Here is a 25,016-nt window from a genome sequence, read left to right on the forward strand (position 1 = left end):
ATTTATAAGTAGATATGAAAATATTTTTGTTTGGATTATCCAAACTTTCAATATATATACAAAATTATCCAATTTCTTTTTTTAACCTATTTCCCAAATTTTGTTTTATCTGAAATTTTGTCAAAACAAATAAATACGATAATAGGGTTTTCATGAAATTTAGCACCCCCCCCCTCCCATGACGTTGCAAAGGATCAAACCTCCTATGAAAAAAAATAGCAATTTATTCTCATGTGTTTCTTAAAATGATACAACTTATCTCCCTGTCTAAAGAGTTAAATTATTTTTTTAAAAAAAATATAGAGAAATAAATTATTATTTATTTTTTATTTCATAAAGGGATAATTTGCTCATATATAATACCACAGAGACATTACTTACATTTTTTCAAAATAAAATATATAATGTAATAATTTAATCTCATCCTACATTTTATTCGTCATTAATCTATCTCAATTTAATCCCATCAGTTTGACGAGCTCTCGGAGGACGAAACTTGAAATTATCCCTATCTTAGGAGGTCCTCATCTTCAAAATCAAACTCCTTGCCTTGTTAGTGGGACACACACTGCACTTAATAGTGCTGACAAACTTGCTGGCCATATTATATTATCAAGTGCATTTGTGCATGTTGTGTAAGTTAGCACTTGAAATTATGTATCACATTTATACTATTATTATGAAAGAAAATTTTATTGTTGTATTAATTTTTGAATATTTGAATTTATTTTTTAATTTGTTGTTTCCATTCGATAGAATTTGATCATAATAGTGATTGTAATGTTTTTTGATGAGTTCATTGAAGTACTTCCAGAACTTCCTCGACTTTTGACTCTTTTATAGTTTGGAAGCCAGTGTTTTGTGACTGATAACAAACTTCTTAATATAAATGATAAATTACAATCACTTTTCTTGAGATTTGGTATAATTACAAATACCTTCTCGTTGTTTGAAAATCACAGTTACCCCCCTGATTTTAACGTCCATCTAGCAACGGGCTCATTCCGTTCGTTTTCCGTTCAATTTTTGTGATAAACTGATCAAAATGTAATTTACATTCTTGTAAATTGCAAATGAGCAAAAGTATCCCTTTATGAAAAATAATAGTGATTTTAACCCTCTTTATGTTTTAATATAAAACAATTTATCTCTTTAGACAGTGAGATAAATTGCTTCATTTTGATAAATAAGGGGAGTAAATTGTTGTATTTTAAAAATATAGAGATGTAAATTACTATTTTTTTTCATAAGAGAGTAATTTGCTTATTTGAAATATGACGAGAGAGTTGTTTGTTGTTTTTCATATATATATATATATACACACTGCATAAGCATATTCCCACGAGAAAGGAATAAAAGTAACATCAAAATTTTAGAAATATGTGTTTTCCTTTTCCAAATTTATGATTATTTTACCATAAGAAAAAAAGATATGATTGCCAAAAATAAAAATTATATTATTAAAAAAGATTATATACATTACATGTCTGTATTAAATAAACTATAATTATTAATTATTTCTTAAAATAAAATAATTGAAGCACCGAGGCGTCATGGGCAGTATCATCTGTGGCCCACGCGCCTTGATGACGTTGCTCTATCCACGCATTCAAACACATGTTCCTCCTTTTTCACTCACTGTCACTTTAACTCTCTCTCTCTCTCTCTTTCTCTCCTTATGTCGGATTCTTCTCTTTTTTTTTTTTGTTTTTCACTTGAGATATTTTAAAGTGGATTTTATGATTTGTTTGTCGTTCTCACAGCGAAGCCAATTTCTCACCACAAATTCGCAATGGGGTGACCCATTTCATAATACAAATAACCTGTTTTGGGGTAGTTTATGATTTTAATCATCCGGTATTAGGATTACATTCCTTGTCTTCTTCCTGGTTTGGCGCCTGAGGGAGAAACCAACCGCATTCTCTGATTCTTTGTCTCTCCCACTCACCCTTTTCGTGGTTTGTTGAGAGCATTTATCTGGTTTGCTTAGTTTATCCCGAAGGTGTAGAATCCCAAGAATATTTCTTGTTTTGGAGCAATTTCGAGGGATTCTCCGAATATTTTCAGAGTACCATGAGATAATATTTTTATTCTGTGATCTGTTGTCATATATATATGTCTATTACTTAGTTGGAGTTCCGGACTAAGTTTGTTATTGGGTAATCTAGATTTGGGAGGAATTTACTACTTATTAATGGAGCTGAAACTGTTTGGCTCGAAGTCGCTATCTTCCGGTTCAGAGATGATGCTTTCAAGCCCTTTCCTGAACTCGAGACAGATTATGAAAGTGATTCCGCACTCTTGTTCCTGCAGAGGTAACTTTAAGATTCCTTATTTGATTGGGAAAGGGAATGGTTTTGAGAAAAATGTGCGTTGATGATTAGTCCGTTTTCAGTCTCTTTGATTTTAAGCTTGCTTATTGGTTAGTGCGAACTGCGAAGTCTTGTGTTATGATTTACTAACAGTTCTGTTGTTTGAGGCTCTGCGCCCTGTTAGTGAAGTTTCTTTTGTCATTGATTAATGAGCAATATGCATTCGTTATGAACTTGAAAGAAATGTTAAAGATGAGTGCACTGACGAGCTTCAATTGAACCATTTTTTGATCGGTGAGATCCACACATTTTGGTCCTTCCGTGTATTATCAATTCCTTCTTTTGCTCACATGCTCAGATAAAGTATGTTTAATGTTTTCAATGGCATGATCTGTATCACAAAGATAAACCTTATTATATATATATCTACATGTGTACATAGGTATACATTATTATACGTTCTTGCATGTCAGTATGTGTATATACAAGTAGATTTGAATGTAAATGTGTTAATATACATAAAGCCAGAAAATTTCTTTTTGTGTATTATCAAAACCTACTTTTTGAATCTAGCTTTCATCTCATCGTACCCTTTCTTTCCTAGTTATGTTTTAGCTGGATTTTTTCAGGCATTGTCCCGAGGGCTTCATACCCAAGTACTTCACCAACTGGCACTAGTGCAGTTAGCCAACAGGATCGTCTAGACTCTAATTCATATGGAATCAATGGAACAAAAGGTTCAGGTTCAAGTCCATTCCTGAAAAGTGTCAGAGTCCTTGATGCATTTGATGATGAGTATGATGGAGTTGTTGTAAATCCGACGACACTACCTTCTAATCCTACTGTATTTGCAGCTGCACTTCGTTCATCTATGTGCCATTGGAGAATAAAGGTATCTGCTGTTATGTGTTTGCTTTACCTCTATTGGCACCGCTGCAGCAGGTCCTCTGTAGCTAATCTTCTGAAGAGTTCAAATAATTGAGTTATCGTAATTTGCAGCTGTCAACAAGATATTTTTCTTTAATTGTCGTCCTTATAAGTTCTTCTTCAATATTTAGTTGTTATTTATGTCTTAGCTTTCACATCATCAACGCCATTATATCATTCTATCAGAAAAATATGACTTTACCATGTAGGTTTCTGTTTTACGTGTTTATAAATTATACAATACTATGTTAGCTTATTTTTCATTACTTTATAATTGATGAACCAGAGGTGAGCTCTTTTCTTGTTTCTAAAATTCAAAGTCAGGGAATTAATAATCTAAAGCCACTCGACTTCAGGGAAAGAAGGGTGTTTGGCTCAAGCTACCCCTGGAAAGATCTGACCTTGTTCCTGTAGCTGTACAGGTGACATACATATCCTACTTATTCTATTTTCAAAATAGCAAACAATAAATGACAAGTATCCTGCCCCTTAGTTTTTCATTGTAAGTGAGCAGTGCCTTAAGGTTTGGCTTTATGTAGGAAGGATTTCAGTATCATCATGCTGAGAGATCTTATGTCATGATGACATACTGGATTGCTGACGGACCTTGCCTGCTTCCATCAAATGCTTCTCATCATGTTGGAGTTGGTTCGTTTGTAATCAATGATAAAGATGAGGTATGTTTTCCACTGCTAAAACAAATGCATCCTCTGTTCTTGGAAAACTTCATCCTCGAATTCCAGAAATATTTTTACATACATCCTGCGTCCCTTGTCTTCCTAAGTTTCTCTACCCAGAACTAAGGTCTACTGGTTCTGGGAGAGTTAAGCATCAATTCTGTGAGCATGGTTCAGTGAAAATTGTTTGGTGTACATTTTTTTAGTTTTTGGCCTTTTGGCGAAGGTTCTATTTTGACAATGTATTTGCATGTTCTTGTGTTATTTTGGTACTTTTACCAGCTGGGTCATGTATCTCATTTTACTTGTTTTTTTAGTTACTTTCTCATGAATCAATGAGAAAGAGAAATACTTGCATTTGAAGAAGTTTCACAGATCTCTTTACTAAATGGAGATCGTGAAGCTATTTCCTTATACTAGTTCTGCTTCGTTACGGTTACTGACTTGTGTAGCTAATAGCCCTATGTATATCAAACAAGTTTGTCATAGGCCTCAATGAAATCCGTTTCAGAATCTTATTCCTGCTTTTAGGGCTTTGTAGTTTCCGTTTGCCGAGTGTTCCTTTCATGCTGTTTGGCTCCACCCAATCTATATCCATGAGTATTCAGCTTTGAAAATCCAGAAAAACCTTTTCTGTAGTTCTGATGTATTTACTCCATACAGGTCCTAGTAGTGCAAGAAAAACATAGTACTCCCAGCCTATTTGGTCTTTGGAAAATTCCAACTGGTTTCATTCATGAGGTATGTTTTAACACCTCTGAATATATATGTTTGCTGATGTCTGTTAATGTCCATACCTTATACAATGTTATTCTACTGATCAGTCAGAAGAAATCTACACAGGAGCTGTAAGAGAAGTAAAAGAGGAAACAGGGGTATGATACTTGCTTAGTGAAATTTCTGCTTGAGCATTCTAGTTTCAAATTTCTCTTGGTGTTGTTACATCGCACTTGCAGATCTTTTAGGATAACATTTCTTTTCTTTTCCAGGTTGATACTGAATTTGTGGAAGTAGTAGCTTTCAGGTACAAGAAAATCTTCCCTTTACTTTTGAATTCGATATTTGTATTTAGAGAGTTCCATCTTTTAACTGCCATAAATATAAGCCTGTAATCTTCTCATCTCTGACAAAGAAATGGTTGCAAACTACTTACACCACAACTATTGGTTGTAGAGAAACATATCTTTAAGGGTTTCCTTGGTTGAAACAGAAAAAACTTGTGTAAGAAAATTTAGCTTCATATCAAATTAGCATGAAGAATTAGGAAAAACAAAGTTCTTCAGAACCCTCAATTTTGGATCATCTAGTATGACAAATTGGATTACACTACAATCTCCAATTCTTACAGTGATTTCATGGCCTTTGAACATGCAATCTCTGAACATGCTAGTTTGGAATATAATTCATGGAAAATTAATTTGTTTTGCTTTTAAGGTTACAACTCATTGATCAAACTGATTTTTGTGTTGAATGTTTGTGCATATTCAACCTGGTTTTTATAATTAACATATACTACAGGCACGCCCAGAATGTCTCTTTTGAGAAGTCAGATCTGTTTTTCGTCTGCATCTTAAGGCCCTTGTCGACAGAAATCATGGTTGATGATCTAGAAATTCAAGCGGCCAAGGTAACATGATTTGTTATAAATATACAATATATATCCATGTCTACCATTATTGCCGTTTGGTGATAATGTTGATGATAATCCTTCTTGCTTACCAATTTCTTGGAGTGGCAACTTGAAAAGAATGAACATTTACACGGAGAAGACAAATACTGTCAACATGAAATTTTCTGGGTCACTTTGCAATTTGGCTTGTGAAATGGAAATGGGTTCTATGCCACTGAAACTAGAGGAATGCTGATAGAGGTCTAGTAATCCATGGAAATTCTATCCTCACATTATCAAAAGCGTTCTTGAATTGCTCAAAAACTGAGTGTGTCAACAGGGCTTATAACAGTTTAATGCTTTCAAGATTCTAAGACTTATCTCACAAACTAGGAGTTGCTTGTTTAGGGAGCAGATCATGAGGGTTAGGTCATTTGTATTGTTTACTGAAAAGGTGCTGACAAAACGACATCAGCAAAGGTGCATAGTCATTTTTGCCTACTTATTGAGAAATCAATTATAGTTGATCACATGTGGGATCAAGAGTAACGAGGGAGTAGTTATCGCCCTTTTATTAGATCAAGCCCCTATCTTCAGTTTTAGGCTTATAACGACTTTATGAGAGTTCTCTTTTACTTATTTTACTTTCAATTTAGAATTTCTTCATGAACAATTATCAAATACTCAAACTACAAAATGGTCTGTTAGCCAGTTTCTATTGCCTGAAATCCCTTTTATACCTAAATATCCACACATTTTGTGAATCCCGTTTGAGTATTTAGGTGGATTATGATTGAAAATAAACTAAGCACAAGCAAAAAATATGAACAGCGAGGGGGGGGGGGGGGAGCGGAAAGATACTAACAAACCGCCAGTAAAGGATTATGTGATCACATTTGAATTGCATTTAAGTATGACTAAAGATTCAAGGGACACTTACCAGTTTGGATGAATTTGTCTAACTTTTTTACGGTATCTCTTTATGCGCACACAGTGGATGCCTTTGGACGAGTTTGTGAACCAACCGTTAATACAAGGGGACAGCATGTTCAAGAAAATAATTGAAATCTGCATTGCAAGGCTTGGAAAGCGTTACTGCGGATTATCTGTGCACCAGCTGGTGTCCAAATTTGACGGCAAAACATCCTCATTGTACTTCAACATAGTTGAAGATAAGGATTCTGATTGTCAAGCCAACTGAAGGACGACTCTAATTGCTAAAACAATGTAATTGTGATGCATATATATATAATGTAAATAACACTTCTTTGGGAGCACATTCCTTGCTTCTCTCTGTCTGTTGATTTATGGCCTGGCGTGAGAACTCACCATAACTTTAACACCACTCTACCTTTCTTCCATTTTTTTTTCACCATTTTCCATCTAATTACGACGTTCAATGTATAGTAAATGTCTTGTAAGACTATCAAAACAGGTTCTGCGTTGTAGATATTCAAAATAATCCTATGCATCTCAACTTATTGAGATATGTTTGATCCCTTCCGGGTAAATGAATATATACTTGTGTAGTACTATCTCCAACCTGAAAGCCAGCTGGGGTTCGGATAGACTTGATCCTCTCTGTTGTATTCTAAGCAAGTACAGTTCAACAAACGAGCAGGAACAACAGAATGTGGTTATTAAGGTGGGATCCTTAGGATAATCATAAATTATAATGGTTCGCAAAATATGAATTGTTTAAAATGCACTCATTTATACAGTAATTTTTTTATAAATTATTAATGTTTGGACTACGTAATTTTATTAATTTTATTATTTTTCATGAATAAAACAAATACATTATATTGCCTAATTGAATGATACTCATTACAATGTGACTAATTAAATATAATACAATCCCTCCCCCTCCCCCCCCCCCCAAAAAAAAGAGCCAAATTGCATATTATCTCTCTGTGTTTTCAAAATTAAGTTAAAAATCCTCTTGTATTTTGAAAATAGGCAAAAAAATCCATCCATTTTTTTAAATATAGCACACTTACTATTCACCCTTATTGAAACTGACAGTGTTAATTATTTTGTCAAAAGACCATTATGCCATAATCTATTATATATTATTTTTTATTTTCATGGCCATTGGATCCTTATTTATCATATAATAGCCGTAGGATCCATCTCAACCTTTAGATGTCAAATTACTAAAGGTCAAGATTAATTAATTTTGATGTATATTATATTTATAATTATAAAATATAAAATCTAAATTATTATTTACAAAAAATAAGAATAATAAATTAACCCTATTCCCCTCCCCCTCCTCACCCCCTCCAACTGCCGCCTACCCCAATCCCTGAGGGCGACAGTGATGCGGTGGTCGCCCATGTGATCGTCGTTGTTGCCTCTTTTACTTTTTTTATTTTTTATTTTTAATATAAATTAAAATTATTATTTAGATAAAACAAAAAAATTGATTTTTTGAAATTTAAAAATAATAAAAGAAAGTACTAAAATTTTCATTGTAAATACATATGATAGTAATTTAAATGTAAATATTATTTATAGTAAATAATTTATTAAAGTATATTTAAATTAAGTATTAATTTAAATAAATTAAAAAAGTATTATTATTATTGTTGATTAGTATTTACATTGATATAAATATTTAAATTTTAAAAAATGAACTTAGTATTTTTTTTGTATTATGATTTTAATTGAATTTTTTATTTTAAATTATAATTTTATAAAAAAATACCTACATTTTTTGTAATTTAAATAAATATATTTAAGAATAAATTTATTTATATTTTAGATAGGACGAAAATGCAAAAGAAGAACATTAAAAACAAGGTTAAAGCAAGTACATTTGGTTATTGTAATTTTAAACATAACAAGGGGCATTTTTATAAATTAACAGCAAAAAATGGCCCAAACCTGTAAAAAAAACAAGCCAACCCCCACCACCCGCAAGTGCACTCTACCTTTCGTTAGTTTATAAAGGAAGGGGTGGGTTTCACGTAGGGTTTTAGAAATCACATAGAGTTTTTTGCTTATTTTTAAAATATAGGAGAGTAAAATGCAATTCCCCCCTCCCCCCAAAAAAAAATGTTCATTGCACATGGTACATAATAGTAGTTAAAATGAATTGTAAAAGACAAAATATATGTTCACCTAAATTATTAATTTTCTCATTAAGTAATATTATTTTACGATCTACAAATAATTCAATCAACTAATTTTTTATTTTTTGTATTTATTATATAAAGTTGGATATATGCAAAATTGTTTAAGGATTTAGATATAGTACAATAACTTTTTATTCATCATATACATATGAATAATGAATAACAAAAATTATATAAAATATAAATCGGGTCAGGTTCGAAAAACTCGTATCCCGCACTGAATTCGGCTGGGTCCCAACCCAATGGACTCGAACCTACCCCGAACCCGCCATAACCAATACCAAACCCACCTCAAGCGAGGCGAATATATTATACTAAAAATTAAAATTTATTTACTATGATTTATATAAATAATATAATTTCAAACCATATCCAACACAAATTTAAATTAACTATAATATTCAGAAATTAAATCATGTATTTTGATTTTAAAAACTTATAAATAATATTGAATAATCTTAAAAATTTGATATGTATAATAATTTAATTCGACGCAATAATATTTTTTTACCTATAAATATTATTTTTGTAGTTATTTATCATACTTTTTTTTCAACAAAATATAAAAAATAAAACGAACTAACCAAAAACAATAAAGACAGGGACAATTTTGTTTATTCGTAGAGAATAAAGACTTAAAATACATAAAAAAAAAAAAAAAATCTCATTCACATACCTATCACGTACAGACAACTCTGAGAAATGGAGTTATTTAATATTTTATTATTAAAAAAAATTATATTATTATAATTTTATTTAATATTATAATAAAAACATGATGAGTCGTATTTTCGTCAATAAATTAACCTGAAAAACTAAAAAGTGGCCAAGTCGCGATCTTGGCTTTTTCCTCTTTTTTTTCTTTGTTTAAATAAATTTGTATAATTTAATTATATATAATTAATTTTTAACAACATATTAAAATCAAAAAAAAATTATAAAATTAACATTGCATTAATTTAAAATATTACAATTAAGGGTACAAATGTAATATTATATTTATTTTGTACAATTGTAAAAAATTACAATGAACTATACAATTATAAATGTAAAAAATGTCCACCCATTCCACAATTCCGTCTGTGGTGTTGGCGCCGAGGTCTTCTTATTTCCTCGCCCACATTTTGAACTGGCTCATTTTGTGCCTCATTTTCATCACCACCGAACCGACTTGATGTTGTTGCGGAACTTGACTCCACATTGTCACGATATGCACCAAATGATGGAAATGGAATTGGTGAAATATTAAATCCTTGTGTATATGGTTGATTAATACCAAGACCAAGGTCAAGAGAATAATCTTGTGTTTGGTTTGGTATATATTGAGTCGATTGAAACCATTCGTCTTAAGACGGTTGAGGCATGTAATAATCTTGAGGCGGTTGAGGTGGATATACTGTAGAAGGACCAGCTATATCCACCCCAATATCATAACGTTCAACTGAACCAATAGACATTCGGCTAGAACTTCTTCTTTGCCTGTGGGATGTTGTGGGAGCATTATCGGATGGAGAAGCAATTTGTTGTGACTGTTGGGTTATAGCTTCCTTGATAATATGTAATCCATGTTCAAATCTATCCATCAATTGACTATATCCTTCAATATTTGGTGGTCTAGATCGACATAAAGTTTCAAGGGCATTCACCTCATTTGCCTGAAAATTGTAGAAAAATAATGAGCCTTGTGTTGTTAAAAAAAAAATCTACCATAAAATATGCAATATTATATAACAACGTAGCACAACTTGCAACATAGGTGCTTCTCCAGGTTGGTACCTGCTTTCCACACGTGTATCAGTAGATGACGACACGAAATTTTTTGTTATGTTGTAGTACCATTCCCAATAACCTTGTTCTGTTTCCCTTCTATTCGAAATGGGTGGCCTCTGTATAATCGTGTCATATCGTCTTTGCCATCTAGTGATATATTGTATGTGTTGCAGGTACCAATCTGCGCCCATATGATTTTTACGAAAAATCTGATGGGGGCTCATATCCCGGTATCCGTCGATTCTGGTACATTTTGCCTCATCCCGAATTGGCGAACAACCCATTAGGGACGATGCATTTCAACTATCGCGTAGAATATCAATAGACATGATGATCTCCACAACTGGGGGTTCAATCCATCGGCGTAAGCCATAATGACATTCGAGTCCATGTCATATGGTTGCCATATGAACTGTAATAAATACAAAGATGTAAATTAATACGCATTTAATTCACTGTATAAATACACGTATAATATTAAAAATAAATTACCTGATCCGCCTGCATCTCATCCAATATTTCTCGTATGACTCGGACAGTTCCCCGTACTGTGCTGGTGAAAGTGTGCTGACAATTCCAAGTAGCACCATATGGCGCTGCTGGGAGCCAGCGATTGTTGTCCATTTGGACTTGGTCCATAAATAGTCGTTGGGCACCAAGTCCAGGACAAAGTGGTGTAATCCGTGACCATGCCCAAATCTGCACGAACAATACAAATATGTGTTATTAATGAATATTTATAGCAAAAAAATTGTGCAAGAGTTATTAAGTAAATTTTACTTGTAGCAATTGCAGCGCGCCACCAATTGTCGCTTTGCCTTTTGTGCTGGCATTGCATAATTCACGATATAAAAATGCCAGCACAACACTCCCCAACTATAGTTCCTCGTTGTTTCTTTATCTTCTAATTTTGAGAGATATAGTAATGATACATAGTTACCTGAGGAATTTGGGCACATCAACAGCATGGGTGTACTGGATGACGAGGTTGTGAGGAGTGTTATAAGTGATCTCGACCGCCGCCAACGCATTTGCATCCGGGCTAAAGCCTAAGTAAGTAAGGCAATATTCCTGCCATTGTTGTGTTATGCGTCGAAATCAATTCCAGTCACCGACTCGCTGTCTATGGGGAGTGCCCATATTATTTGAATATCTTGTAGGGTAATTGTGGCTTCCCCTACACGAAAATAAAAAGTGTGCATCTCCGATCGCCACCTCTACACTAATGTAGTGATGAGGTGTTGATTTAATTGAAGGCGTCCGCACCTGTAAACTCCAGAAAATCCTATTTGATGTAGGATTTCTTGTACATGTTCGAACATATTATTTTGGTAAAAATGAGTCCAAAAGCTACCATCCGCACGTCGTGCCTATAGTACGGCATCTAGATCACATTCAGGAATATCGTCGGACCTATGTTCGGCTTGTTGAGATAATAAGTCCCATCACGAGGCCCGTAAACTGAACGTCTATAGCACATGAGATGGTTTATGGCACATGGGAGAGCTCCGTTTAAAAGCTATCCAAATACTTGGGAGCTCTCCAAAAATATAATCCAGGAACGATTATTGAATGGCAACACAAAGCCGCGACACATCAACCGGTGCATATGTGATAGGATACGTATTCTGGGCGTTCAAGCCGTGTATTGAAGGGTTCCAACACTATCGCAAACCTATCAGTGTAGATAGGACCCATCTATACACAAATACAAGAACAAGATGTTGATTGCTACTGCCATGGATGGAAATCAACAGGTACTCCCTCTTGCTTTTGCAATTATCGATGAAAAATCATATTTATCTTAGAAGTGGTTTCTTAGACAACTGAGCAGACACATTATACGGGGGCGACGGGGTATCTGCCTTATTTCTGACCGCCATGCTGGTATCACCAGAGCTGTACGTGAATGTCCGGATTTCATGCGACCAAACGGCGTGCACCGGTATTGCTTGCGGCATGTGTGTTCTAATTTCAACAGTAAACACAAAAATGTTGTGTTGAAGGATCTTTGTTGGAAAGCTGGCTCTGAATATCAGATCAGAAAATTCAATCGCATTATGGAGAAGATAAAGAGCCAGAAACTTGAGGCGTTTCAGTGGTTCTATAGGATCGACAAGGAAAAATGGACAGCATCTCATGATGGTGGATGGCGATGCGGAATTCTGACGACAAATATATCGGAATGCATAAATGGAGTATTGAAAGGCGCTCGCCGCCTACCGTTGACAGCAATTGCTGATGTTTCAGCGAAGTGTCCATTATTTCCGTGAGAGGTTAGCGAGAAGTTCTGTAATGTTGGCCAACAACCAACTGTGGACGGATTTTGCACATAAGATGTTCACACGTTGGCATCAAAATTCTGTTGAACATACCGTCACCAAATACCATCAGTTCCAACAGTCCGCCTCGGTTGTTACAAGACGTCACAGTGGACATGGAGTCAACACCCATGTTGTCAAAATTACAAACCGAGAATGTTCTTGCGGCAAATGGACTTAATTTGGTATTCCTTGCAGTCACGCTCAAAAGGTATGCGCTGCATACATGATTAATGCTGCATCAATGGTGAAGAATTATTATAATATAATGGCTTATAAGAATACATATTCTAAGTCATTTGAATATGTGCATTCTGAAGATTATTGGGATGTACCGGAATTTGAGTTGGTCCACGATCCTACTATTTGCATCTCTTAGCACCCTGATCGAAATCAAACAACACGTATTCACAACGAGATGGATTAGGCGCAAACGCGTGCACGACAACAAGCCCAACAAAGAAATTCTTCAACACAATCAGATGTGCCAGTACCGGGTTGCCAGGACTAATTGTATACTTTTTGTATTTTTTACAATTGTACAAAAATATACACTTTTACATTTATACATTTAATTATAATTTTTTAAATTAATACAATGTTAATTTTATAATTTTTTGAATTTTAATATGTTGTTAAAAATTAATTATATATAATTAAATTATACAAATATATATGCATATATATATATGTATACTAAAAAGGCTGACCACACGGTCAGCCTTTTTAGTGATGACAAGGCTGGTGCAACAGCCTTTGATTAAAGGTTGTTGCTAGCCTTCTTTAATTTTTTTTTTAAATAAAAAAGTTGATCCCTTCGTGTATAAATAGCAAGCATCAACCCATTCACTCTTCGCCAAACTCAGTCATGCATTATTTCTTAGTTTCTTGCTAACTATGTCTACTTCGTTTTCTCGAATTCAAATTTTTTTGCATTTTGGTGGTGAATTATGCAGCGATGGATGGTCTCTTATCGCATTGAAGTTTTTGTGTATTTTGAGAGTGTTCATACTATTTGAATATCTTGTACTCTTGAATATCAGGAGTACAACTTCAACGGTGCGGAAACTCGTCCAAGTATGATGGCCACATGCTCCAAGCCCTATCCATGAATACGGTTTTAGGGCCTCGAGTGATCGATGGATAAGACCATCCTGAAGAAAAAAACTTATAGTGCTCGACCGATTTGTTTTCCGTTACTCCTGTTGTAGTTGATGGTTTTGTGTATCCTGGTAAGCGAACTGTCGGTTCGGTGGTGATGAAAATGAAGCGCAAAATGTGAGCGAATGCAAAATTAAAATTTTTTATAATTGTACAAAATAAATACACTATTGCATTTGTACCCTTAATTGTAATGTTTAAAATTAATGCAATGTTAATTTTATAATTTTTTGAATTTTAATATGTTGTTAAAAATTAATTATATATAATTAAATTATACAAATTTATTTAAACTAAAAAAAAGAGGAAAAAGCCAAGTCGCGATTCAGAATCACGACTTGGCCACTTTTTAGTTTTTCCAACTTAATTTATTGACGTTAAATAACGACTCGTCATGTTTTTATTATAATATTAAATAAAATTATAATAATATAATTTTTTTAATAATAAAATATAAAATAAATCCTCCGAAATGTTTTAATGAAGAAGATCTTCTTGCATGGTCCATAATTACACAAAATCTTTTTAAACTATTAAATTATATAAGTATTTAACAATTTTTCCATTTCACCGGGATAATATGCAATTTTTCCTAAAATCTAAAATATAGACATATAAATTTTCACTAGTACTATTATCTTATATTTAAATAATTATGGTAGTATTATATTTTTAAAAAATATTTTTTTATATTTAATTAAAATTTAAAATTAATAATGAAAAAGAATTAAAACATTAGCTTAAAATCTATATACCCGTTGTTGACTTTATAATAAGGCTGAAAGACTATTGGATCTGATAAGACACAACGGTTTTAGTTTAGCTCCAAACAAGACCCACCGCTCCCGTGTCCCCCTCTCATCTGTATAATTTCCCTCTTTCCTTGTCCCCTCACCCTGCGCGCCGATCCAGGCTCCATCGCCGCCCACCGTGTGACCTCCGGAGCATCTGAAGGCTGCCGCGACCGGGAACCAACCCTTTATACCTCTTCCCTCGTGCACATTACACACGGGACCATAGGCGGACTGCCGGTTTTCTCTTCCCGGAGTTCATTGTAGCCTCCGCCACCATCCATCGTCCACCTCCAGTTTCAGGAGGCGGTGATATCGACGGTAAGATACATTTTCGCTATGGTCTGGTGGTTACGATGGTACTGCTTTGAAATCATGTTATTCCGTCGGACCGTTTCGCTAAATATGCGGTGATTTGTTTGTTTAATTTTTTGTTCTATCATTTGATTAAATTCAATTTTTAGTGTTTTGGTAGTGATTTCTTGTTAATATAGGGATTTTTGTCGGGCCAAATTGAAGGCATTCTTATTAATTTGGAAGATTCTTTTTTCTGGCCAAATTGAAATCTCCGTAGTATACTGGTTTTAGGATTTGCTTTCTATTTAGCAGGTAGATTCTTCAGTGATGTCCTTGTTTGTTTGTTATTATTATTTTCTTTTTTTTCGTGAACTTTTAATATGCATTTTCTCATAATCGAAGGTTTGGGCTATTGTGAATCCCAAGGAAGAAGGTTTCTTGGCTCAACAGTTCTTGTTGCACGATAACGAACTCAAAGTTCGTGTCTTTTCTCCTTTTATTTCTTCCAAATAGAGGAGTGCATGTAAGCTTCCATTTTGTCTGGTTTCTATGTCTGCAGAGTAATAAGTAATTGTTCTAAGTTTGGACATCAGTAATGTTATATGTAGGAGAAATATGGGAATGGTATTGTATTCTTTTCCTTTTCCCATCCTTTTTTAGATTTTGGCTTAATTTTTCTTCCTTTCTGGTTCCTCCTGTAATCCAGAATCATGAAAATGACTTTGCTCAAATTCTTGCATGGTTTCATGTTATTTTTGAAATTGTTCTAATCTTATTTAACATACAAATTTTTTAAGTTTGTGATGTGGATGGTCACATTATATTTTTGCATTAATTTTTGCAACTTCTATGTATTAATTGCTAGTTATAATAATTTGGCTGAACAAGTTTCGGGTACCAACTTCTAGAGCACCTGGTTCCAAAATATAAGATTGGTCAAGTGTACCCAACCCATTGGCCTCGCACTCGAATGGGTGAAGCTGGGCGGTGTGCTCTGGCATCTGCTTTGTTAGGGAAACACCCTACCCATTAAAGCCCTAAAATTTGAAGTGATTTGCCATCGCACAAAAAAATAATGGAATACCTTTTTTCTTTTAATTAGGGGTTTTCAGGTTATTCTGTGCTGGATGGTGACCTGGAGATATAGCAAGTACATACAAATATACAAATAGTTTGGAGTACTGGTTGGTGGTGTGCGAGGGGTGCTAGATAGGATGCGGTTGTTTCCAATTTCATCCAGCTCAGATAGTTCACCTATGGAGCAGGGCAACACAGAGAAAAGTCGTGCAATGCTGTACCTAAATGTATATGATCTCACTCCTATAAACAACTATCTTTATTGGTTTGGCCTCGGAATCTTTCATTCCGGTATTGAAGGTATAATCAACTGTTTCTTTGCTAATCCAGTCCTCAATATGAACCCTTTGCCTGTGATTGGTTAAGATTTCCTAATATTTTATTATGCTTGTGTAATGCTACTTACATTTGAAATCTGTCTTAACATGATCTTGATAGCATCTTTTTTCCTCCCATTGAGTAGCTGTTAATGCCATAGGCAACTTGAAATTAGCCATTGACATTGCTTTCTTCCTCCCATTGATTGGCTGTTAATGCTATGGGCAACAATTGCATGATTGTTTCATCGACATTCGATGCTGATATTCATTAGTCTATGATTTCAGAGTTATGTTCTTACAGGAAAAGTTAAGCTTATAATCAGATCTAAATATTGTGGTTAGAGATTTAGAATTTGATGCATCTTGCTAGGTTTCTTAAATCTTCGTTGTACAGTTGGCGTTAATGAAGGTTATAATCTGACAAATAAGGAAACGAGAAGCACTGTAGAGCTACTGATATTAATCTTTAGTGGAATCCATAGATCTTTCGGGGTTTTAAATCAGGGATGAATCTGCTTCCATCAATAAATATGTGATAATCATTCTCATTCTTACTGTTACATGCATTAGAAACATTCTTGTTTGCACACTTGTACGTGTGAATGCTTACTTTCTATTCTCCGTTTTTACTTTGGTATGCCTCCTTTTGTGCTTGACGCTTCTTCTTTTAACATATTTATGTGGTTCTCTGTTACTGAGGGATTGATATCTTTGCTAATGGTGAATGTCCTCCCTAGGACTATCACAGAGACCACAACTTTCTCTGGTGATTTTTGTTCGACTAGTCACAGGAAAAAATGGCAGTTAGGTCCTGATGTTCTTCAATCTCTCACTCCATTCTCTAGTATATATACTAGCCCCTATTGTAAAAATGGTTTGAATGCAAGGATCATAGTTATTAATGGCGTGCCATTGTGCAGCCTCAGCGCCAGAAAATGGTGCTGAGCTTACAAAATGGCACCGCCATGGGGTGCCATTCTGAACCATTTGTCCTGGTGGAGAGGCGGCTATGGTGTGCCTCTCTTAAGCCCCAGCCCTTTTGGGTTAGGGCTTGAAAAACTCCCAGTTTTTCTCAAATACTGGGCGAAAGGCTGGACCTTTTAGCCCAGCCTTTGATTCAGTTATTAAAAAAAAAAGAAAATAAATAAAAATTTAAACAAAATAGGGGCTGAAAAATTAGGGCTTTTGCACATTTTCTAAACGTAAACTAAAGTAGAGGAAAAACGTAATGGGGAGAAGTTTTTTTTATATTTGTTTTTGTTTTATAATGATTATGTAGGATATATTAAATCATCGAACTCTTTTTTTTTTTCGTTTAGACTTGTTATTTTACAAATTTCTTTTATGTTACGACGATTAAAATAATTTCTAGTGTTTATATTTAATTATTCGTGCACTATTAATGTGAATATATATTGATGTATGAGATATATAATTTATTTCTGTACATGTACACCGTGCTTTAAAATGGCGTTCGCTGCGCCATGTGCCATGGTGCGCCGTGCGCTTTTAACAACTATGGCAAGGATAACCAAAGCTGATGTCAATTTTGTCATTACTGGTGGTTAATAGTGCGTCACCTCCTCCACAGTTGAAACATTTGCAACAGGAACACAATCAAATCTTTGTTGAGCTTAGTTCTTGATCATGTGCAAAATTTCCACTGCTATATTTTATTTTTATGACTGACATACATCACGATCAATTTCTCAACCATGGTTGGTGTCGATTAGATGACAAAATAACTTCAGGTAATGGCCACATTGAAAATAAAGAAGATCTATACCATTCCCCTTGCTTAGCTAATCTAGATTTGACTTCTAGAAAAACTATTCAGAATCATGCTTGGATAGGGCACATGAAGTTTCTGAAAAACTGTATTGAAGTCCCTATTTTTGTAGTACTATTTAAGTTTTTGAAAAAGATATATTACCCAAAGTTTATACCTCCCTACCCGACATCAGTTGGTGCATTTGTCTGATTGTTTGTATACTGTTGAGTAGCTTGTACATGTTGATATGGGTTTAAGCACTTTGAGGAAGTTAGCCATTTCCGAGTAATGTTGGACGTGCCAGGTTTTGCAACACAGTTTTCCACCACTGTACCCGGGCAATCGTCGCGGTTCTATCCTCTTGGATGAGAATGAGAACTTGACGTCGGGAGTGGGTTTCTACATTTATGCTGTGAAATGTATACAAAATGAGGAGATATAATTTTTACCTCCAGAGTTAGCAATCTCCTGCCACATTGTTTTTGCCAGAATAATTTTACTTGTTGATAGGCTTAGGGTCGTTCTTAATTTTAGGTTCGGGTTTAAGCATGTCTGCCAGTTGTTTAGTGCCTACTGACCCTACAAGGCTAGGAGATCGACCCATATTGGACAGAGTTCCTGTTCTTTTTCACCACTCTATCCCCAGCTTAGCAATATTGATATCTGATCAGTCTACTGCTTCTCCAGCCAAGACTTTTTCATTTGAACTCCTTGTGAACTATCCCATCAACCACATAGATTTTCTTTCTCCTGGTGTACCACTACAATGCCTTGCTAATTGCTATCTTGATTTTTCAACTTGCAAGTTTAGCACGGAAGCCAAGATTGATCATAACATAACCACGTAAGAATAAATTGCTAGCTTGAAAAAGAGCCCTCTGAACCTATTATTAATATATAATGAAAAAGTTGCATTCAGAGATGCCTGCTTGGTCGTGAATGAGGTTAATCTCAGTAATTGTTGTTTTCTTCCTTCTTCTATTAACATTCCCTAGTTCATACTGATTTCAAAATCTAACCTTTTCTTTGTGACACTAATGTTGATTTTCCATTTGTTTTTCTAATTAATGACTATAAGCTATTGTGCTAAAGTCAGTCTCACCATAGTAGTGCCAATTCCCATGTTGGAACAAGTGTGCACATAAATTGTGCTTTATTATTTAGGATTCCAGGGTATGAACAGAGTTTATTTGTTTCTACTTTGACCACAACAATTTTATTTTCCCTTGACCAAAGGTGATTTATCTATCTTCGATTTTCAAAACTGCATGATTTCCTCTACCTTTAATTTTTCAGAAATGCAAATATGCTCTTCAACTGGATATTATTACATTCTGTATGAGTTTATGTTCTAGTTTCCGGAGGTTATGAGAAACCAATTCTGAATCCCATTGATCCAAGCAAACTATTTTTGTTTTCTTCTAAACTATACCACAATAAATCCTTGTTCCACTCGTAAATATTAGCCAGTTGTTTTTAGTGACTCATATTATTATTGTAGTTCAATTATGTTTAAGAAACTATGCTAAAGTATTTGTGAGTGGACCAAGCTAGTTCACTTCTAAAGCTTATTTAAGTTGTGGAGTAATAACTCCACACAATATGAAAGAAGGGGATAATGGTCTGAGTAAGTCTGTCTGCTCCATTTGGCCGTGTATGCATAGGATGTTCCTTGAAAACCAAGATGATGGAAATGGCAATGCTTCATAAGCTTGTTGAGTATTAAACTTTTGTTTCAGTAACTGGTACATTCGCCATCTTTCTGAAGTATTGGCAATTTCGTTGAGATCTCCCATAACTAAATAAGGAATTATTCCCCTCAAACAATCTCAAAGTACATTAAACACTTTTTGATCCCATAATATACTTTCTAATTGTTTGCATCAGCTAGAACACGATGTGTTCCTGCAAAACCTGCCCTACCTGCAAAGTCGTAGCACTTATCTTCAGCTATTTCAAGGTTTCAGTAAGACTGCTATATGAGGTCGATTTACTTTTCATGTTAAAATTTCACTGATCATTTCTTCTACCTAGTTCCATGGGATGGATCAACGCTTATGTTACAGGGATTGACAAGCCCTTAAGCATTTTGTTTTCCTCCTTAAGACTTGATGATGTTGGTTTTTTATAAATAGTGGGACCTCCGTTTTGGATTTAAGTCATAAGAAGTCTAACACAGGTCTGCGACGATGAAGAAGTTGGTCTTTAGGAAGATATGAAAATATTCCATGGGTTGAAAGGGTAGTCAGTAGAATCTCGAAAGACACCGCGAATCCAGGGGATGTTTTTTATTTGCATTCACGCCTTTTGAAAAGAGCAGCTAAATAAAGTTCTAGTTTAGGTGAAGGAAGTATGACCGCCTTACCAATAGTTGAAACTCAATCAAGAGATGTTTCGGCTTAGATTCCTACTAATGTAATTTCCATTACTGATGGACAAATATTTTACTCATGGAAGCTCCATTTTAAATCACGATTCTATAGCCAGGTTGGCTAAAGACAATTCTATTAGATCCATTTATTAAGTTTAAGAAAAAGCGCCCCTCAACAATTTCGTATATAATAAAAAGGGGAAGTTCTCGGCTGACCTATGAGAAAGCATTGATTTTTTCCTTTCATCACAAATAGTAACAGATAGTAAATAGCTCACATTCAAACTACAAACTAGTCGAACGAAAACCTGCCTTATTCGTGAGCTCTATTTTCTCGTGGATAGTCTGGTTTGAGCTAGAATAGCGATTCGTAAGCAAGACCTACCAAGCAAGGGTGTAAAGGAGTTCGTTTTTCCATATCAGCAGTTGAAAAGAAAAAAATAACTATACTATTTAAATCATTTTTTTTTCCACGTCTCTAATAGATGCTTGAAGGGAAAGGGATCTGATCTTGCAATTTAGGAAGGGGAATTATGGGTACTGCTGATGATGATGGTGAGTCATCGCATAGAGGATCTTGGATAGTAAATCTATATGGAGGTTGGCACATCTGCATCAGAGGCATCTAGTATTTTAAGCTTGTCACTTGGAACTTAGTTTGTAAATTGTATGCATATGATAAAGTTGATCATTATCTGCCTGTCAGGATCCTTGAAAGATCTGCAACTGATTTAAATGATAATTGCAAATCTTCAAAGAAACCCTTGGACGGGTTCCCTCTCATTGACCTTATCCCTCTTGCTGCATATCTGTCATGTTCTCTTCTGCCACAGACTCTGATCTAATATATCCACCTCAAATTCGGTGAAACCTTCATCTCTGTCTTTATGTCCTCTTTCTTTGTACATTTCCTCTCTTCAACAATGAGACTTCACCGCATTTGTTAATAGAGCAGAAGATAGATATACCAATTCTTATTGTGGACTTGCTGAAGTCAAGCTTTGACTGGCCGTCAACTTTTTAAGATGATTTTTCCTAAATCCTACAATTTCATTTCCCTGTTTGTTTTTGCTTGGCTGCCAATTTCCAGTCTGTTAACTAAGGCTTACAGCCAATGTAAAATTTAACGTGTAAGAAAAGATGAGTAGAAATTAAAGAATAATTCTTTCGACAAGAAAGAATGGTGGAGGGTAAGATTCCAGGTCTAGGGGGAGGTTAACATGAGATTTTGTTCTTCAGCCATCTGTCCCCCTCAACTTTTTATCTTTATTTTTTTACAGAAGATAACACCAGACTGTTTTCTTTAAAACTTTCCTATTTTGGCAAAGACCAATCTTTGTGTATGTTTTTAGGTAATGCAAAAATATTCTGTGTGGATTTTCTTTACCTTTCCCAAGAACCTTCCTTTTGTTCTAAATGCATTTCTTCCTTCAATTGTTTGAGATTCCCTCTCTTATTCTGTTTCCATGATTATGGATGTTATCTGTGGAAACAAGTATAATTTTACGAAGGGAAACAGTTAAAGAAAAAAGAATTTTAATGTCATGTGAACATTTGATCTGAAGTCTGGTCAACTTCAAGAAATAGTATTTCTACTCTACTTTCCATGCATGACTGCATATAGAAATTATGGCTGTGTGGGCCAATGCTTGTGTATTATTCTCTGCAGCTTGTTATGGATCTGAAAGTTTAATTTCCACATTAGAGAGAGAGCTTGTTTGAGGCTCCATTCATATGCTTATTTGTTTCAATTTTGATATAATAAGTACATTACATAAGGCATGTATTGAGTCCAAGAACTCTAGATTCATTCATTTAACTGCGACACAGTTGAGTGCTAAGCCAGCTGACATGAAAGTTGTTCGAGTCCACTAGATTTATGTAAAAATTTATTTTTACATTTGTAAAGCTTTAAAATTTTTGGGGCTGTAACCGGCACTTATTGCACATTCAGCGAAAATCCTTATTATGCATCAGTTATCACTCTATCCTGCTTGATATGCAAATTACTGACAGCTAAATATTTTGTGTCGTAACTTTTTACTGCAAAGTCTAGGAGGTCTTATATGTAGAATTGATTATTGAAGCTTGGACGTTTGAGATGATGTCTGCACCTTTTGTTAGATATGCTGATCATATTATATAACAAACATCTTATTTTAATCTTATGTTCTGGTAGGATTCTGAAGAAATTTCTTTTTGTTGAAATGTTGTTTTGTTGAAATTTTGCATCTTTCAGTTTAGTGCCCCTATCTGTCTTGTCTTCTTAATTGAGACTAGGTGAACCCAGCGAGTCAATGCGTTCATCTACCTTCCCTTGATTTAACTTTGAATCAGCCAGACCTTGTTGTTGCTTATTGGCTGTATTTACAACACATACTGGCAATTGTATCTCCGCATTGTCAAAGTCATGCATGGAGTTAATGGTTAAATATAATAAACCTTAATCATACTATACTAAGAATGTTGTTGGTGTCTCTGAGACGAGAGCAAAATTTAGAATTAGGTTCCAGAAAGGGTAAAGTCTGAGTAGATATACTAGGTTACCAATTTTTTCCTGGGGATATAATCCATTACAAAGCATTTTCATTGGAAGCCTTTCTGCATCTTTTTTGAATTTGTTCTTTTCTCATTTTTATGTCATGTAGCCTTGATTTAGATGTTTTATCATCCTCTGATACTTATATTCCAGTAGTTATAATTTGTATCTTTCGTGATGTAGTACATGGGTTGGAGTATGGCTTTGGAGCTCATGATTACCCAACCAGTGGAGTATTTGAGGTTGAACCTAGAAGCTGCCCCGGTTTTATATTTAGACGCTCTATACTTTTGGGCAGCACTGACATGTCTCGTTCAGAATTTCGGTCATTCATGGAGCATCTCTCCAACAAATATCATGGGGACACGTATCACTTGATTTCTAAGAATTGCAATCATTTTACCGATGAAGTTTGTCAGCGTCTAACTGGAAAACCTATACCTGGATGGGTGAATCGATTGGCCCGAGTAGGTGAGTAGGTACTTTTTCTTGCATAAGCATTTGGGATGAAAATTTGTATGGTACAAGGCATACTTAGGGCAGACTGATAAACGAACTTTATTCAGATGTGACTTACATTATTTTTAGGCTTATCTTGATTAAAAACAATTTTTGGTACTTCAGAGCCATATATGGCTCAAATAGTTAATCTGTGCATGAATTCTACCCTCACCACCTGTGTGCATGCAGAATGCAGGTAAGAGAAGAAAAAAGTAGTTCTTTATTCAATTTAAGTGGGACATCTAATAGTCTGCATTATCATTATCACTGATACTCCTTTCTGTCTTACATTAGTGATTTATAAATTCAGGTTCTTTCTGTAATTGTCTGCTGCCAGAAAGTATCCAGGCAACATCAGTCAGGCATCTTCCTGAAAATCAAATGTATTCAGGCAAGTAGTTTTCTTTTTTCTATTTTGGTATTATATTTGTCCATTTGTCACATGCTATTAATATGAGATTAAAAAGTTCAGAAACCTGCCATATATTAAGTTCTGTAAGATCTGCTGCCTATAATGAGTGTCAATGTTGCCTAATAACATTGGAATTTGCTATGACATTCTTCAAAAGGATAAGTGCCAGCCAAGAATGAATCTGCAAAAAGTGTTATATTACTAATAGTTTTAACATATATCTTTTTTTACTTTTAAATGTTTTGCATAGCTTCTAAGAATAGAACTAAAAGGTGTCTGCTTTGGTTTACTTAAGTTTCCTATGCTTATATGTATATAGAGACTTTTTATTGGTAATGCTCTTTCCAAGAAATGAATTACAAATGTGGTCAAATCAAAATATTACTTGATCGCAATCTTGTTTCTGTATTTTGCAATAACTAATCTCACTTGGTGTTCATCTTGCCCGTGTAACTTGTACTGACTGTTAAATTGTTGCGGAAGCAGATGGAAGTGATTCTGGTGCTTCATCTGCAGCGGGAGAGAGTGAGGTGGAGGATGATCATCATCTGCTTCTCGTGCCAAACAGTGATGTGGCATTTTTGAAAGACAAACCAGTGAGACTGGCAAAGGATGTTCTTTGACTTTTCCATTCATTTTTAAGTCATCATTTTCGGTATCTGTTGTGGCGTTTGTACTGTAATATGTATATCACCAACCTGTTTGTTAAGAATGTAAGCATCATCAAGTTGTGTGAGTACCTTTGTTCTTGGAATGGTAGTCGAGTACATATGTATCATTCATTTAACTGTATGCTTACTCTGTTCTGGTTTTGGTCGTGTCAAGTTTGCTGCATGATTTTGATATTGGATAGTTTTGAGAATTGGGGCAAACTTTTGGCCTTTTGACTATGAGGAGATTTTCCAAGGACAAAACTCCAACCTATCTTGTAATTGTTTATACAGAAACTTGTGTAGATAAATAGCGATCAAACCAAGAATTCATTTAGTTGTCTTTAAAATAAAATCGTCTACGCTCATA

The 25,016-nt window shown here is 34.6% G+C and overlaps 2 protein-coding genes across 4 annotated transcripts; both read left to right on the plus strand.

Annotated features, from left to right (window-relative positions):
• The first annotated feature begins 1,711 nt into the window (after positions 1-1,711).
• Positions 1,712-7,036, plus strand: LOC105164361 (nudix hydrolase 8). 2 transcript variants are annotated; one of them, XM_020695138.2, is made up of 10 exons: positions 1,712-2,315; positions 2,942-3,049; positions 3,167-3,204; positions 3,596-3,661; positions 3,779-3,916; positions 4,580-4,657; positions 4,741-4,791; positions 4,906-4,940; positions 5,435-5,543; positions 6,520-7,036. In XM_020695138.2, the coding sequence occupies exons 1-10, from the start codon at positions 2,195-2,197 to the stop codon at positions 6,724-6,726; spliced, it is 951 nt and encodes a 316-aa protein (XP_020550797.1). In that variant the 5' UTR covers positions 1,712-2,194; the 3' UTR covers positions 6,727-7,036. The 2 variants fall into 2 exon arrangements, with proteins under 2 accessions (XP_020550797.1, XP_011081302.1); XM_011083000.3 differs by having other exon boundaries at positions 1,712-2,068; positions 2,169-2,315; positions 2,942-3,204.
• A 7,677-nt stretch (positions 7,037-14,713) lies between these two features.
• Positions 14,714-24,788, plus strand: LOC105164360 (deSI-like protein At4g17486). 2 transcript variants are annotated; one of them, XM_020694762.2, is made up of 6 exons: positions 14,714-15,029; positions 15,408-15,528; positions 16,108-16,382; positions 23,267-23,554; positions 23,895-23,975; positions 24,483-24,788. In XM_020694762.2, the coding sequence occupies exons 3-6, from the start codon at positions 16,220-16,222 to the stop codon at positions 24,617-24,619; spliced, it is 669 nt and encodes a 222-aa protein (XP_020550421.1). In that variant the 5' UTR covers positions 14,714-15,029; positions 15,408-15,528; positions 16,108-16,219; the 3' UTR covers positions 24,620-24,788. The 2 variants fall into 2 exon arrangements, with proteins under 2 accessions (XP_020550421.1, XP_011081298.1); XM_011082996.3 differs by lacking the exon at positions 15,408-15,528.
• The last annotated feature ends 228 nt before the right edge of the window (positions 24,789-25,016 follow it).

Source organism: Sesamum indicum, linkage group LG6 (genome assembly GCF_026168435.1).
Source record: "Sesamum indicum cultivar Baizhima isolate 11 linkage group LG6, ASM2616843v1, whole genome shotgun sequence".
Taxonomy (NCBI): domain Eukaryota; kingdom Viridiplantae; phylum Streptophyta; class Magnoliopsida; order Lamiales; family Pedaliaceae; genus Sesamum; species Sesamum indicum.